At 33.9% G+C, this 15,515-nt stretch overlaps 1 protein-coding gene across 1 annotated transcript in view; it reads left to right on the top strand.

Annotated features, from left to right (window-relative positions):
* LOC134851104 (neuronal acetylcholine receptor subunit beta-3-like) overlaps nucleotides 1-6,153 on the top strand; it is a gene marked incomplete in the record, with an annotated part of 54,511 nt that extends 48,358 nt beyond the window's left edge. The window contains 1 exon segment of the mRNA XM_063867037.1: nucleotides 5,324-6,153. Coding sequence (XP_063723107.1) covers nucleotides 5,324-6,069 — 746 coding nt within the window.
* Nucleotides 6,154-15,515: the final 9,362 nt, after the last annotated feature.

Genomic DNA, 15,515 nt, shown 5'->3' with positions numbered 1-15,515 from the left:
CTATGGTACCACGTTTAAAATTTCCACCTCTAGAAAAAACTAATTCAACGATTTAGCATATCTTAATTTTGAACCTTGTTATGATTTCCCAATTCTTCTACAATATGTGGTAGTGGTGGCGGTGGTGGTGGTGGTGGTGGTGGTGGTGGGGGGGGGTTTAATTTAATAATATTTAACGCCACTACAACCCCAGCGGCGACTGCCCAATAAAGACGTCTATAATTATATTTCAGTTGATTCGGTGGAAACAAAATCATTTTTGGTCAAGTTCCTGCAAATACAAACTAAGCGCAATATTGGCCGAAACTAGACAATATCATAATTGGAAATGCAGTTTTTGTTTCCATTTTCTATTTGTAACATAAAACGAACATTATTCCTAGCTCCCTTACAATACACTCTGCATACAAAAATTTATACTTTAATTCAATTGTAATTCATGTTTTTATGCGAAAAAGATCTACATTAGATCAACTTGTTTTTTGAATGTTGTCAAAAAAAATTCCATCAACCCCCTCCCTCTTTTCTTATACAAGAAACTTATCAAAAAAAATAGAGAATAATGATTTCTGCAAAGAGCGCAGACGTCATACTTCAGGGCATTTCAGGGGCATCCCAGAAGAATTGGAGAGCCCTTATCACCCCAAGTGTAATTGTTCCGACTTTCGAAACGAAAGTAACGGAATATTTGTGCTCGGGGTGGGTTTTTTTTTCTTCAGACAAGTTTCGACTTTTTAACTAGCCATTTTTGACGGAAATTTTTTATATCATTCAAAAGGTATTGTTGTCCTGAGCTTAAATTTGAAAAAAATATTTCACCTGTGATCAATTTTCGTAAAGTTATGGGGGTTTAAAGATTGGCATTTTGGCCAATTCGGGACAATTAACGCGCGATATATTTCGCGCTATTAACGCGTAAGCGTAGATTTATTCAGTCATAGAAATCGTTCCAAATTGGTTGAAAGAAGCTTATTTGCCATAATTGATTTGTTGCTAGAAGCTAAATTTATCACTTTGTACTTTATATGGCGTGTGGGGGGATGATTTTCACAAAAAATCTCAAATTTTTTTTTCCATTTTTTTATATTTAATTTTTTCATCATATTTCTGCTTCATAGACCTTAAAAGGCAGTCGGAACATTCAGGGCTTCGCCCTGATACGAGCAGTCTTGTTTACAATTTGGCAGTATTTTACGTCATTCAATTTTGGCCGATCAACCCTATACAACTCAATAAAAATATATTATAAATTGATACTAGCCAACGTAACAGAAAAAAAGACGCTATTTGTAGTTCAAAAATTTCCTTTCGTTTGAAACTTGATTAACCTCCTCATGAATATATCGTTTGAAATTTTTCTAAAAACAAACAAAAGTTCTAAGAGGAGAAAAATTTCAAAATGTGAAGATAACGAAAAGCTGCAGTTTGACAATCAAAATGCAAAACGAAAAACGGCTATTTTGAATAATGTGATCACATCGAATTCTGAACAATTTTCGAAGGCGAAGAAAGAAAAACAAAAGCGTCGTTAAAAACTGATCAAAAACTGTTTTGATCTAAAAAGACAAAGAAAAAAAAATTGTTTTATGCTGTCAGTTTTTGAAAACAAAAAGCTCGAACTCTCTTATGTGATGAAAGCTATAATGAACCAGTTTCCCATTTGCAAACTCAAATAAAACAGAAAATTTTAAATTTATACAATAAAAGAAATAATTGTTTTGAGCTGTCATGTCAGTTCTCGAAAACAAAAAATTTTCAAAGGAAACTAGATTTTGTTTATACGGTCAAATATTAAAAAAAATTTTATGCATGATTTTGTAATGGCCAAAACTATCTATGGCGTAAAAAATGGCTTGATAAATGCCGAAACAGGGAAAAAACTTAGTTCTTTGGAAAATCTTAGATATAGCCTTCAAAGGAGTACAATGAAAAACATTTAATGCAAAAAATGTCATTTACTTTACTCTGAATAGATTGATTGTAACTTAAATTTAAACATCACACCAAACTGTGCATTTTGAGAACTGTAAATGGATTCCGCAACATCCAAAATCAGATTTTTCGCTCAAAATTGCTCTAAACACAGGCAAATTTGCGGAATCCGCAACAAAATTTATGGAATCCGCAACAAAAATTGCGGAACCCGGAACAATTTGTGGAATTCATAAACAAATAAATATATGTGTTTAGTAAACTTCAGCTATTAGATCCAAACTTATCCAAATATCATTAGCAATTGTATCTCATATTTCAAACTAGGTCAAAATTTTATGAAAACACCATTTTTCTGCTTCTCGATTAAATAGTAAACTCGACCGTCGTTATAGTATCTTCCAAGCTTATCAGGGATTGTTAACTTGGTTTTCAGCTGGATTGCTTAGTCAATCAGAATGGATAACGTAACTCGCAGCACTGAGCAAATTTATTACAGTTTAAAAAATGGGGTAAGAACCTTAATTTTGTCTATTTAGGGGAAGAGGGAGGAGGACGTGATATCAACTTGATCAAATATTTTTACTTTCAATAAGTAATGAACTTTAAGCCAAAAACACCATCCGGAAAGAAAAGCACCTCATCAAATTTGATATTGACTGAAAATAAATATCAACGAGATTCCAAAAAAAAATAAATTTTTAGCTTTTTGAGCCAAAAACCGAAGGCGAAGAAGAACTTTGGTTCGGGTGTTTTTGTAACAAAAAAAAGTCAAGCATCAAAATCAAGCGTCAGATGTGGTTGAGTGTTTTCAATATGAGGTTCTTGTAACACGGATTTGAGTTATTTCAAAAAATATTAAGTATGTCGAGAAAAATTGGACTGACTTTCAAATTTTCCTCCGTTCATCGCCGGTTCATTTATTGACCTGCGTTTGAGTTTTTGTAAAATCAATGATGCTGAATACTTTAAGCTAGCTAAAACATTTTATGCAAATTCACCATCAATTGTGTTGTTGTTAGCCTGCTTTAAAAAAATCAATTTTCGTTTGTGAAATTTCTTTAACTTCCATTTCAATTTCAAAATTTTTTGCAGTTTTGCCCAGCCTTTTCTTGTTTACTCAAATGTTGAATTCTTTTGACCTGTTAGGCATTTCAAGTAATTGTTTTAGAAGATAATGAGCTTAGAGAGACTGGGAGTCATTTTTGCATACAAAGACACTTTTTATTCGAACGGTTCCATCAGATTGTAACTCCCATTCTTATTAACCTCCATTTTATTTGATATGAAATTCCGGCGATGCCATCGCTATAACAAACTCTAAGCTAGGCTTAAAAATGCAGAGAAAAGTTTCCACAATTTTTACTTTCAGGCATATATGATATAATTATGGTCCCCCCTTTGATACTTTTTCAGAAATCCATTTTTGGCCGACCGACCCTAAAATTTTTCTAAAGGCGCCTTTGGCGCCAATATATACTAACTTTGAGGGGGAGCGCGCGCCAAAAAAACGCGATTTTTTTGTCAAAATTTTTCAAAAAGTGCCCAAAAACGGTGCAGAAAATTATGCCAAAATAGGGGCAAAACAGTGCTTTGGGAGAGCTCGAAAAATCAATTTGGTCGACCTAAAAAAAAGGTCGTCAAAATTTTCGATTTTTTTGAAAATCCGCCCCCCCCCCCCCCCCTTGAGAAAATCCTACATCCACCACTGCGTGTGATAAACACTTTTGATCATCCCGGGAACGCTTAAGAATTGGACCGAACAACTCGCTTGCTCGAGAATTTTTCTTTGGGGAAAACTGTCAAGCGAGCGAATGTTTTTCGGTCAAACTTCTAAGCGCTCTCGGGTTGAACAAAATGCTTGTCATACAATGCTTGTCATACGTACCAAAACATTTTAGAAGATGTAAAATAAGCTTTTTTTATGACAAGCATTTTTCCATATATGAAAACAGTAATACCAGCTTTTCTCCATAAAAAAAATCAAAAAATGTTTTAAGTTTTCGTGTTGTGTCCAAAGATATTTTAAACAACCTGAGCTCACTAAAAAAAGTTGACAATCGACTACATGCTAATTTTGTGGTCTGTCTCTAAAAAAGTTAATATAGTTAAATATGATTAAAAATGGATTCAAAAGTTTTATTTTTTGAAGTAATTAAATCTGATTTTCATCATATTATAGTCAATTATGATCGTTTAGTTATTTTTCATTCCAATTTCATTTTTTTTGCATCTGAATTGATTTAAAGGTGTGCTTTTCATCGATGTTGATTTTCTTAAAATTTCGAGAACTTTTTTTCATTTCAAATCAATTCAACTACTTACCTTTTTTTCATCATTTTTCTCGATCAATTTTGTGTGTGATGTCAGTTATTTGCACTACCAAAACATGACTTCATTGTTTTTTAATGATTACTCTGCTTGTGTTATTTTTTATTTACCAAGGGAAATCTTTGATTTAAAATGTAGCAATATCTTTGAAACTTTTGTCTAGTGAGACAAGGCATCTCAGGCTTAGAGATTTCCTTATTGGCAGGAAAATTGCATTCCATTATAAATATAATTGTGTTCTGATAGCATTTTGCCAATAAAAAAGGTTAGAATAGATTTAAAGATATTTTCTTCAAAACTATATTCTATTATATTTGACAACTTAAGTTTCTTAAAAAATGTTGACTTTAAGTGTGAAATTGAAGATTTTTAAACAGATCTCGATGATTTTTTTTTTCAAGAAGATGTTTTAGATTTTGTTAAAGCTCAAATTTTGTTTTTCATGGTTTTATTCGGTTTCGCGTTAAGCTCAGTTCATTTTCTTTATTAAAAGAAAAGCAAACTCCACTGTCGAAGAGGAAAATTGTAAAAGTTACAAAAAATAGGATTCTAGTATCAAAATTGGAATTTATTTTCAATTTTTTAAGCAAAATGAATATTTTATAAGTTGATTCAGCTTTCTGAAACTGATTTAATTTTATGAGGGAAGTGTCAATCATAAATTGTTCTTCAAATTCAAAGAGCTTTAAGGCCATCTAATTTTTTTTGAAATTTGAAAATTGATATTTTTCAAAAAACAAGTCAGTATTTTTGTCTGTTTACTTGCGCTCATTGAACCTTTTCCAACTGTCTGTTGGCTATGTTTATAATGGATTATAAATTCTTTTAACAACTATTTTTGGCTTTTATTGTTAATTATAATTTTCATCGAAATACAATTATAATTGTAGTTTAATCGATTTTTTTTTTGAGTGAGTGCGATAAAGGGTTATCTGACATAAGAAGTTCCTTTGTAACAATGACGGACGACGTGATATAGAAAAATCATCTAAGTATAGCACGACGCTCCTTTTATGCAATGATTGTTTTTTTTCTATTTAAAGAGAATTTTTGTTTTTAGGTAGTTACTATTTGATATCGATGGGGCTTGTGGCAAGTTCAGTAGTGATGACAGTGATAGTTCTAAATATACATCACCAGCCTATCAAATCTCGCAGATTGGTCCATCTACTCAGAGACGCAGCCCCCTTCCTGTTCCTAGCCAGACTGCTTTGTGTGGGAAGACCAGTTAAAACTCCAAAAAAGTTCTCAAAAATAAACTCACTTGCGTACCAAATGAAGCCATCGTTAAATGGATTGGCCGCAAAAGAAAGGCAGCCAATTTCTCAATTGGCAGATACTTATTTTTCCAACAGAATGAACCACAATCATAGTTCCGCTAAAAACCCGCCACAATTGAATCTTGTCCAAAACAAGGGTAGCTTATCCGACTTATCCCAAAGCTGCACAGACGATTGTGGCTATCCTAGTTTAAATTCTCATTTCAACGGTGATGTCAAGTCTTTTCCAAAACAAAATAACAAAAGTGTTCACATGGGCGAGATCCGGAATCGAACCGGTAACCCTCGAATTTTGGTGTCAGACGAAGAAGAGGCAGTTTCGGAGCACGAATTGGAGCTGATAAAGTGTCTGCAATTGTTGCAGGATATTAAAGACAGACTAACGAGAGAACAGAGCAAAGATTTGGAAAAGGAGTATCAGAAATATATTAAAGAAGAGTGGAGATATTTGGCTAGAGTAGTCGACAGGCTGTTGGGTCTCTGCTACGTACTCACTTTCATAGCGCTAATCATAGCTTTCTCCTAGCAATAACTGCCCATTTAGAAACAATTTACTACTAGCAGAACATTTTTTCTCCTCAATTGATTTTTTTTATTATTATTATGTAGACACAAGTAGTTTAAATTCAGCATTTTTTCATTAGACGAGCATACGCAGGAGAAGCGACAGATATTTGTTTTTCTAGAGCTAGAGTAAACGTTTTTTATTGTTTCTGAAGAGATCGAGTTCCTATGACGGCCTCTGCAACCCCGTAAGTCCTCCCATGGAACTTTTATATAAAAATAAGTAGACAAACCAAGATAAAAGGGTGTTAATTTGCGTGGCTATGGCTATTTTAGACTAATATAAGGTAGAAACTGATAGTTCGACAACTGTCTAAAACTTTTGTTTTGAAACGAAGTTTGATTTAAAACGTGTTAAAAGATGACATGAACGCATCTGAAATTGACTGACTAAATCAAGGGCGAGAACTATCGGCAGATAGTTTAAGTCTTTAGCTGGTGCCAATTGAAAGTTATATTGACGTAGTAGCTTGGTTTGAAGTTATGGCAATAGCAGGTTGCAATAGCAGAGATGCCAATTGAAAGTTATATTGACGTAGTAGCTTGGTTTGAAGTTATGGCAATAGCAGGTTGCAATAGCAGAGAACTTTAATTTCACAGCTTCAAGTCCAAACTTCGTCTGGCTGAGTCAAAAACATAAGTACTTCATGCATTTCAAATATTTGAGACAATAAATTTACCAGTTGATGATCACCAGCATCCTCGGGAAAACCCTTAAAAATTCTTGCCAAAGAGAAGAGGGACGAGCCTAATCTTTATTTTGTGTTCAATGAAGTTAGTCTGACATCCATTTTTTAGCAGATACGAGTGCAAGTTTCACCACTGGTCTCGTTAGAGCACCTAATACCATTTTGATCTTACACGAGCCTTCTGAGTCGGTAAAAATTCTAGCCCTCAAGCTAAAGGCCAGATGCCTTGTGATGTAAAGTCCTCAGTGTCCACATCGGGTCATCAATTTCTAGTGTTTCATCGGGTTGCTTCCCTTTAGTCCTTTTGATGAGAGCCGGGCGTACTCTTGGCGTAGACCCCTCCAGAAGCTGTCAAAGCTGTTTTTTGTTCGCTTCTAGGTTTTGTTGGACATTAAACTAGTAGATTCTTTGTGTAAGATTGCTGCTGAAGCGTAGACAAATGAGCGAACACTAGGAAGTGGTTGGCTAACAGTGGGAGGTTGTCGTCAATGTCAGTGCTGACATGCGATAGCGGACGAGAAACAATAATTGCCTCAGTCTCGTCTACCTAAGTAGCAATTAGATCTCTCGATAACCAGTTACCACTGATAATTAGTAAGAATGCTTGTTTCATTACTGAAACGTTTCGCTCCCACACGATACCAAAGTGAGGGGCAGACCGAAGTTTTTTAGACGCCATTCAGCATTTTCAATTTGCAGCATTTCAGTGATAGTGGTTTCGTTATTGTTGAATGATTACATAGTTTTTTGTAACAAGATTGTCTGACGTAGATAATCGCACAGCGGGAGTAGAGAAAAATTTCAAGAGGTAAAAAGTTTTTTTTCTTTTGTGTTTTTTGCTGTTTTTTGTACTGTTTTTGTAGAAAGACTCGGAACTTAGCTTTGCGGGGAGGAATGAAGTACGGTCATTGATTCAGAAACAAACAGTGATCTTAAATTTGGCACGAGCAAGAGGTGCAGTTCAGATTTTGGTTTTTCAGCAGGAAATTGAGGTAAACTTTGGTGTTATATAATTTGACGTTGGGTGACATAGTGCCTACTGTGTTGGAGGGACAATAACTTTCTGCTAGGGTCAAATTGATCGCCTTTGATGGGAAGTAGTGCCTTCCGTGAGCATCCCTCTATCCCTCTATGGCTGCCAGAATTTTTGATGCCGAGCTTGAATGATCATTATGTCAAATTACAGTTGATGAAAATTTTTATATCAGAGTTATAGTTCCCATTTTGTTTCGGCTGAGTAAAATCTGTTAGATTTTTATGCCAAAGGGGAGGGGGACGAGCCCACTCCTTGCAGTATTCTTAATGGCGTTAGTCCCAAATCAGTGTTTTAGAAGACACGAGCGCAATTTTCACCAATTGCCTCGTTATAGACCCTCAAGCCGTTTTAGCTTAAGCGAGCTCGTGAGGGCATCTGGGTCGGTAAAAACTTTTAGCACCCAAACTGACACAGTGGCCTGATGCCTTGTGGTGTAAAGTCCTCTAGTATGCAAAAAAAACTTCGTGTTCGAGTGCTTCCTCGGGTTGCATCCTTTTAAAGTTTTTGATGGGATTTGGGACTTACTTTTTAGGTCGGCGCCTCCAGAAGCTGTCAAGTCTATCTTTCACTTGCTTCTAGTCTTGCTGAACAGTTTACTAGTAGATACTTTGTATAAGGAGTGTAGACGACTAGACGACCCATTAGAAATGACTGGGAGTCAGTGGAAGGTCGTCGTCATTGTCACTGCTGACATGCGTTAGCGGACAATAGTTAAAAATTGCCTCAGTCTCGGTTACGATAGCAAGAAAAAGATCTCTTGATAGTCGATCAGAACCAAAAATTAATGAGCAAAAATTAAACTATAGAATTTGTGCGACTCTTTATAGTCCCAAACAGCAGCCAAACATTGTTTATAGAAGTTCGAAGAAACTTGTCTCTAATGAAGAGCGATGTTGTTTGGTTGACTATCAGCTCAACTAATCAACGACTTGTTCAGTTTTGAGGAACTTAATAGATCCTCACGATTGGAAGCCCCAAGAATTAGGGGACAGATGGATCTAAAGCAATCACTAATCCAAGAAAAAGATGATCTTTTCACGAGAATTTCGTTTTTCTTGACATAACTCTTTCAGGAGCAAAATATGCCCGAACCTTTGAAAAACAAATTTCCGCATACAAACTCTCCTTTTACGCTTTCCTTTTGCTTTTATGTCATCAGGTTGATGTGTTTATTATCACGCATTTATGAGTTGTTCTCTGATGTTTTAGATCGAGTAGCCTGAATTTTAAGAAGAACGAACAAAAATTGCTGAACTCCAGCTATTTAAAAAAAAAATTTTTGAGTGATGCGATGACAAGTCTTACGTCGTGTTTTAGAATCTATGTGCCTGTGTCTGTGGAATAACAAGAAACATAATCGATAATTTCCACTTCCTCAACTAGTAACTGTAAACTGGTTTTTCGACCAATATATCAAAGGGTTAGGATTATCCTACCGTCAAGGGAATCAAGACTACAATTTTGTCCATGTCTTCTATTGCTCTTAATACTGCCTTGTAATCAGTAAAATGGTTAATAAAATAAGCTATATCGGTATTTTTTTGTAAAACAGTTTAAGAACTACATTAATTCAAATAGTTAAAATTTGCTGGTACTTTACTTGATATTCTTAGCGTTTAGAAATCTTGAGTCAAAAGTGATCGGCTTTGCTCCAGTAACGTATCAATTATTTGAAATAGCCTGCTTTAACCAATTTTTATATAACGCGTTAGTTGTCCCGAATTGGCAATTTCAAATCTTCACAATTTACAAAAAAGAGTTCTCGCTGAAATATCTCTTCAAATTTGAGCTCAGGACAATTTAAAGTCTATGGAGTAGTTTCGCTTTTAAAAAAATTGATGCCAAAAAAAAAGCAAAAAAATTCAAACAAATTTCTGAAAATTATCCCCGCACACGCTCTGTAGGATACTACGAAGTGATATATCTCACGAAAATTGAGCTTTCGAATACAACAAAACTGCTCGTATCAGGGCAAAGCCGTGAATGTTCCGACTGCTTTTTAAGATCTATGGAGCAGTGATAACATGAAAAAAATGTAATAAAGTTAAAATCAATTTTTTAATATGAGATTTTTCTGTAAAAATCATCCCCCACTCGCCCTATTAAGTGCAAAGTGATAGATTTTGCTCCTAGTAACAAATCATTTATGGCAAATAAGCTTCTTCCAACCAACTTCGAACCATTTCTAAGACAGATTAAATCTTCGCTTACATTTTCTTTAAACGGCCATAATTTTACATAAAATGATCACACATGAAATAACTTTTTAAATTTGAGGCCAGGATAACAATACTTTTCTAAGGAAAATTAAAAATTCGAAGTTTTTTTGGGAGAAAAAAACACTCCGAGCACAAATGAAGTTTGAGCTATTCTTCTATAGTGTGAAATTGAGCAAAAGACTTTGAGCTTTTTTTATAGTGTGAAAATGGGGCCGTATTGTTAAGATAACTTCAAAAAAAATCGTTTGAATGTTAAAGAAGTTTAAAATTCGTCTTCTGAACCTAATTGTTCAGCTCAGTGCGTAGGCAGCCTTTTGAAAAAAAAACTGGTAACAAAAAAATAAAGTAGCATATCAAAAAATAAAGTAGGATAAAATTATTGCCAAAGACCTTAGACATTGCCAAACCAAAAAACGTTGCATTAAAATTGTTAAAAAATGCAACACTCATTCTCGTCAGTCAAAATGATATTTGCGTTGTTGAACATTAATTAACTCAATAAGCTTCAAAATTGCTCTTTAAGAAAACAATTTCAACCTTAAAAAATCGTAATTTAAGCTTCAAGTGACAATTTAGGACAATACTCTACGCATCGGAAAAAAGTGAGCTGATCGTAATGGAAGAAAATGATCAGCTCATTTTGTTCCTTTACTGAAGCCACTTCAAAATGGCTCCAATAATGGAATAAAGCAGAGTTCGTATAAAACCTTGCAGTTTGTGGTCGAAAAACGAAATCATAATTTTTGGATTTTTCTATTGAAATTATCGGAATTTTGATAAAATATTATCGCCTCAGAACATTGCCAACGACCTTTTATAAAAGATAAATTGATCGTAAGTGAAATTGAAAAATCGAGTTTTCTTCGATTAAAAAATAATGGTCTCATTGTTCCAATTAAATTACATTGAAGCTGTGTCGAATAATAACTTTTTAGCAAACCAGTTCAATTGATAATTTATTAATTCCAATACAAACTCTAAAATTAGTTTTTTTTGCAACAAAGATATAAGCCATTGTCATTGAAATGAAGTCTCCCAGTTGGGCAGCAAGCTTACGTCTAGGTTAATAGGAGCGAAATCTATCACTTTAAACTTTAAATGACGAATGATTTAAATTAAAACTCAAAATTTTGTATTTTTTTTCTTTTTTTTTGAAGCGAAAACTGCTTCATAGACCTTAAAATACAGTCTTAACTTTCAGGGCTTTGCTCTGATACGAGCAGTCTTGTTTTGTTTTGCTATCAAGATTCTGTGTTACCGCAACCATCCAGTTCATATGCCTTACTCAGTTCATTAACAAAATTCATTCTCCGTTTGATTTAGTGATTCCTTTGGTTCGTTTTATTCGTCCAATAGCCACATCATTATGAGCTACTCAAGTTTCCTTTAAATTTAACACAAAGTTAAGGCGCACTATGCATAAAAATACTAGCTTATATAAATATTAAATTGATGTCACAGACAACGGAGATGTAAGTCGAATATTCGTATGCCTTTACAGCCCACTTTGAAGGTGACCATAACTAGAAAAAAAAAGTTCAAAAATAAATTTTGAAAATCAAGAATGCTAGTAATTTGGGGTCTTATGCACTAAACGGCGCAAAATCAGTATTTCTACATCTTTCTTGAACTCTTAATAATATGGTTGAATCTGACTGGCTAATCAGACACTCAAATTCAAACAACATGGTACGGAATTTCAATTAAAATTCCAAGCAGATAAAATTAATGGCCGAAATGAAACTTTAGTTCAGCTGAAGTCATTTTACGATCCGAGCAAAATTACCCAGGTTACTTGAAAAAATGTTTAACATTTTGGTAATTTCGGCTAATATTTTTATCTGCTGCAAGTTTTGATTGAATTGCCTGAACATGTTGCTTGAATTTGAATATAGGCCAGTCAGATTCGACTGCATATAACTCATGATATAAAAACTTTGATTTTGGGCCGTTTTGTGCATAAGACCTGTAATTTGCTAGTAAATTTGGTATGCAATTATGCTTAATTGCATAGCAAATGTTTAAGCTCAATCAGCCAAAACTTTCCCAAATTTATGCGAGATAGGTTAAAAATAATAACTCGGAATGTATCACGAGCGTGATTGTGTAAAAATAGAGAAAGTTCTCGAAACAGCATTAACTGTTTTAGATGATAACAGAAAAAAAATATATGAAAAACTTCTAAAAGAAAATGAAAACTTTCGGCAGAGAAATTGACAAAACTGGAGCAGACGCTCACTAAGTCAAAAAAATTTTCAGCAAAGAAGTAACCCTAACTTTCTTAGTTCATACGCACATAATAGTTGATAAAACCTAACCAAAATAAGCAAAATAAAGAAATTGACAGCATCTCGTACAACGTTGGTATCAAATTGAAGTCTAAGATTGCCAACATCCGAATAAATTTGAAAACAGACATTTGGAAAAGTGTCAAGGAAATCACTAAATTGGGAAAGAAAAGATAATATGGTAATCATAAAAAAAACTTGCCGAAATGTGATGTATAATCTTTTATCGAAAATTTGTACGCCCGCTGAAACATTTTCTGTTCATAACGTTATTGGTATGGTATGTTGGACTTCATTTTGTTGTCAACTCATATACAAACTACCATGCGATAATTATTTCAAAATGGCCAATTAAGTGACTTTCAAACGCTGATGAAGTTTTTGCAAAAATTGATCACAAGTGAAGTATGTTTGTTTTGCTTTTGAGCTCCGAACAACATATTTTCAGATGATATAAAAAATTTTTATCACAAATCCTCAGTTAATGAAACACTCAATAGAACAACCACCCCAATTTTTAAAAAAGTATTCCATCACTTTTTGAAAGAGGGCAGAAAAATATTTCAAGTTAATGTTTCAAAACAAAGATGAAATGATATAAAAGAGCGAATTTCACTACTCTTTAGATTTATTGTCGCTTACGGGTTGATATAAAAAGTATACCGCGCCACGTCATAATTAATTAAATTGCCTTCTTTAAGTTCCATAACTTAAGGACAAATGATTTTTGATAGTTTTGAGCAAATGACACTAATACCGTTCAGTTGACAAAGGGACATGTTAAAAACGATTGAGAAAAGTAGAGTTTTCTCTTTAAAACAAAATTAATCGAGCATAAAAATTCCATCATTTTTGAGCTTGTTTCAAAAGTTTTTGTTTTTTCTTCAAAAATATCAAATTGAGTACAACAAAATCCGTCATTTTTAAGCCTGTTTTAAATGTCTGTTTTACTTTGTCAATGTCTGTTTTTCTTTGTGAAATATCTTTTCAAATTTGAGCTGATAACAACAAGACCTTTCGAATGATATAAAAAACTTCCGTCAAAAATGGCTAGTTAAAAAGTCGAAATTTGTCTGAAGAAAAAAACCCACCCCGAGCACAAATATTCCGTTACTTTCGTATCGAAAGTCGGAACAATAAGAGACTCTGAAGCAAGCAAAACAGAGCTTCGAGCGACCTGAAAAGAAAATATGCCAGTGATTAGGCTTGAAAAGGCACTAGACATAGTTCTGAGAAGACCAAATGAGAACTGCATTTCTCATAGAGATCGTCGATGAACAGTAATTACAATTACTGTGATTTAGAAAGACGAATATTTTTACAAGAAAAAAAGTTACATTTACTTCTGATGACAATTGCTAGCCGCACACCCTATTAAAATTTTTAACTCACTACAACTATACCTGAATAGGGGGCGGGGTAACCCAGAATAGGAGCAAAAATATTGCAATATTGGCCTTTATCTCCTCTCAAAATTTGGACGCTGTACGATGGCTATAAGTTAAAAAAAGTGATTTTTTGAAAATCAATTAAAAAAGCAACAAAATGCCGAAAATTAAGTAGAAATTATGCCGACAATTTAAAAATAACGAAAGAGTTAAGCGAGCTAGAGCATATAAATAGTCAACAACATGGTCTTTGTTGAAATTACTAGAAATTTTTTGAATTTTTGCATGAATAACCCAATATTTCTTCCACCCTTGACCCTTGATTCTGCGTTCCCCCCATTGCCTTCAAAATGTTGAATTTCTAATTTGTTGAGTCTAATTGAATCTTTTTCAGGAAAATGTAGAGGCTTGGGTGGAAACGTATTAAATGTACAGAAAACGTATTAAATCAGTGGAAAATGATCAAAAATATTACAAATTGCGGTTTACAACCGCAATACTATTTAGATAATCATCAAGATTAATGAGGTAAAAATCATGAGAATTTTTCAGTCTTGAAAAGTTATCTGCTTATTATCTAATCGGTCAATATTAACACTCATGGCCTGGATTTTTCTTGTCTTACTTTAAGATTTTCGCGATGTACTTTGAGATTTTTAATACTCACTTCTGATTGGCTGAAAGTCAGCTTAAATTAATTTCAAGCATTCGGTCCTTCAAGCATGAGGGACGCCACCCTCAAACACATTTCATTGGTGGCGTCCCTCATGCTTGAAGGACCGAATGCTTGAAATTATTTTAGCTTACTTTCAGCCAATCAGAAGTGAGTATTAAAAATCTCAAAGTACATCGCGAAAATCTTAAAGTAAGACAAGAAAAATCCAGGCCATGAGTGTTAATATTGACCGATTAGATAATAAGCAGATAACTTTTCAAGACTGAAAAATTCTCATGATTTTGACCTCATTAATCTTGATGATTATCTAAATAGTATTGCGGTTGTAACCCGCAATTTGTAATATTTTTGATTATTTTCCACTGATTTAATACGTTTTCTGTTAATATTGACTTCGATTTTGTGAGAAAGGCATTTAGCCAATAGAAACGCTGAGCGATTTTGATTGGTTGAAATTTTTCAAGCATTCGGTCCTTCAATCATGATAACCCTCCCCGTGTTTGGGTCTTATGCACTAAACGGCCCAAAATCAAATTTTCTACATTGTAAGCTGGAAATTATGCGATTGAATTTTATTGGGTAATTTTAGCCAATGATATTCAAGTTAGACGGTCAGGCATTCCGATCAACCAGATAAAATATTAGCCGAAAATTCCGAAAAGATGGAACTTTGTAAAATAATCAAATTAATTTTGAGTTACTTGTGAAACCTTGCCCAGACAAGAAAAACTTAATAAAATGGCTCGACAAAACAAAAATTCATTTCTTTATCATTTCGGCTAATAAATTTGTCTGCTTGAAATGGCAGAATTATTTCATTTGAAACGGCAGAAAATGTCGATGGAGCTTGATTGGCTAATTAGCCAATCAAATTCAACCACATTAATTTCAGTTCAAGAGATGTAGAAATAATGATTTTGGGCCGTTTAGTGCATAAGACCCATGTGTTTTTTATAAGGGGGGAGATTCTTTACAAGGTACCATAGGGGGGGGGGGATAGTTAACATGATCCATTATCTCTACTTACAGGACATTGACTGATTTCCAAGAAACATCCTCAATTTCTAGCTATTTTAAATATTACCAATTATTGAGCTCATCAACTAAAAGGA

Source organism: Symsagittifera roscoffensis, chromosome 1 (genome assembly GCF_963678635.1).
Source record: "Symsagittifera roscoffensis chromosome 1, txSymRosc1.1, whole genome shotgun sequence".
Lineage (NCBI taxonomy): Eukaryota > Metazoa > Xenacoelomorpha > Acoela > Convolutidae > Symsagittifera > Symsagittifera roscoffensis.
The sequence above is the reverse complement of the archived record's forward strand: the minus strand, read 5'-3'. Positions and strand labels throughout refer to the sequence as shown.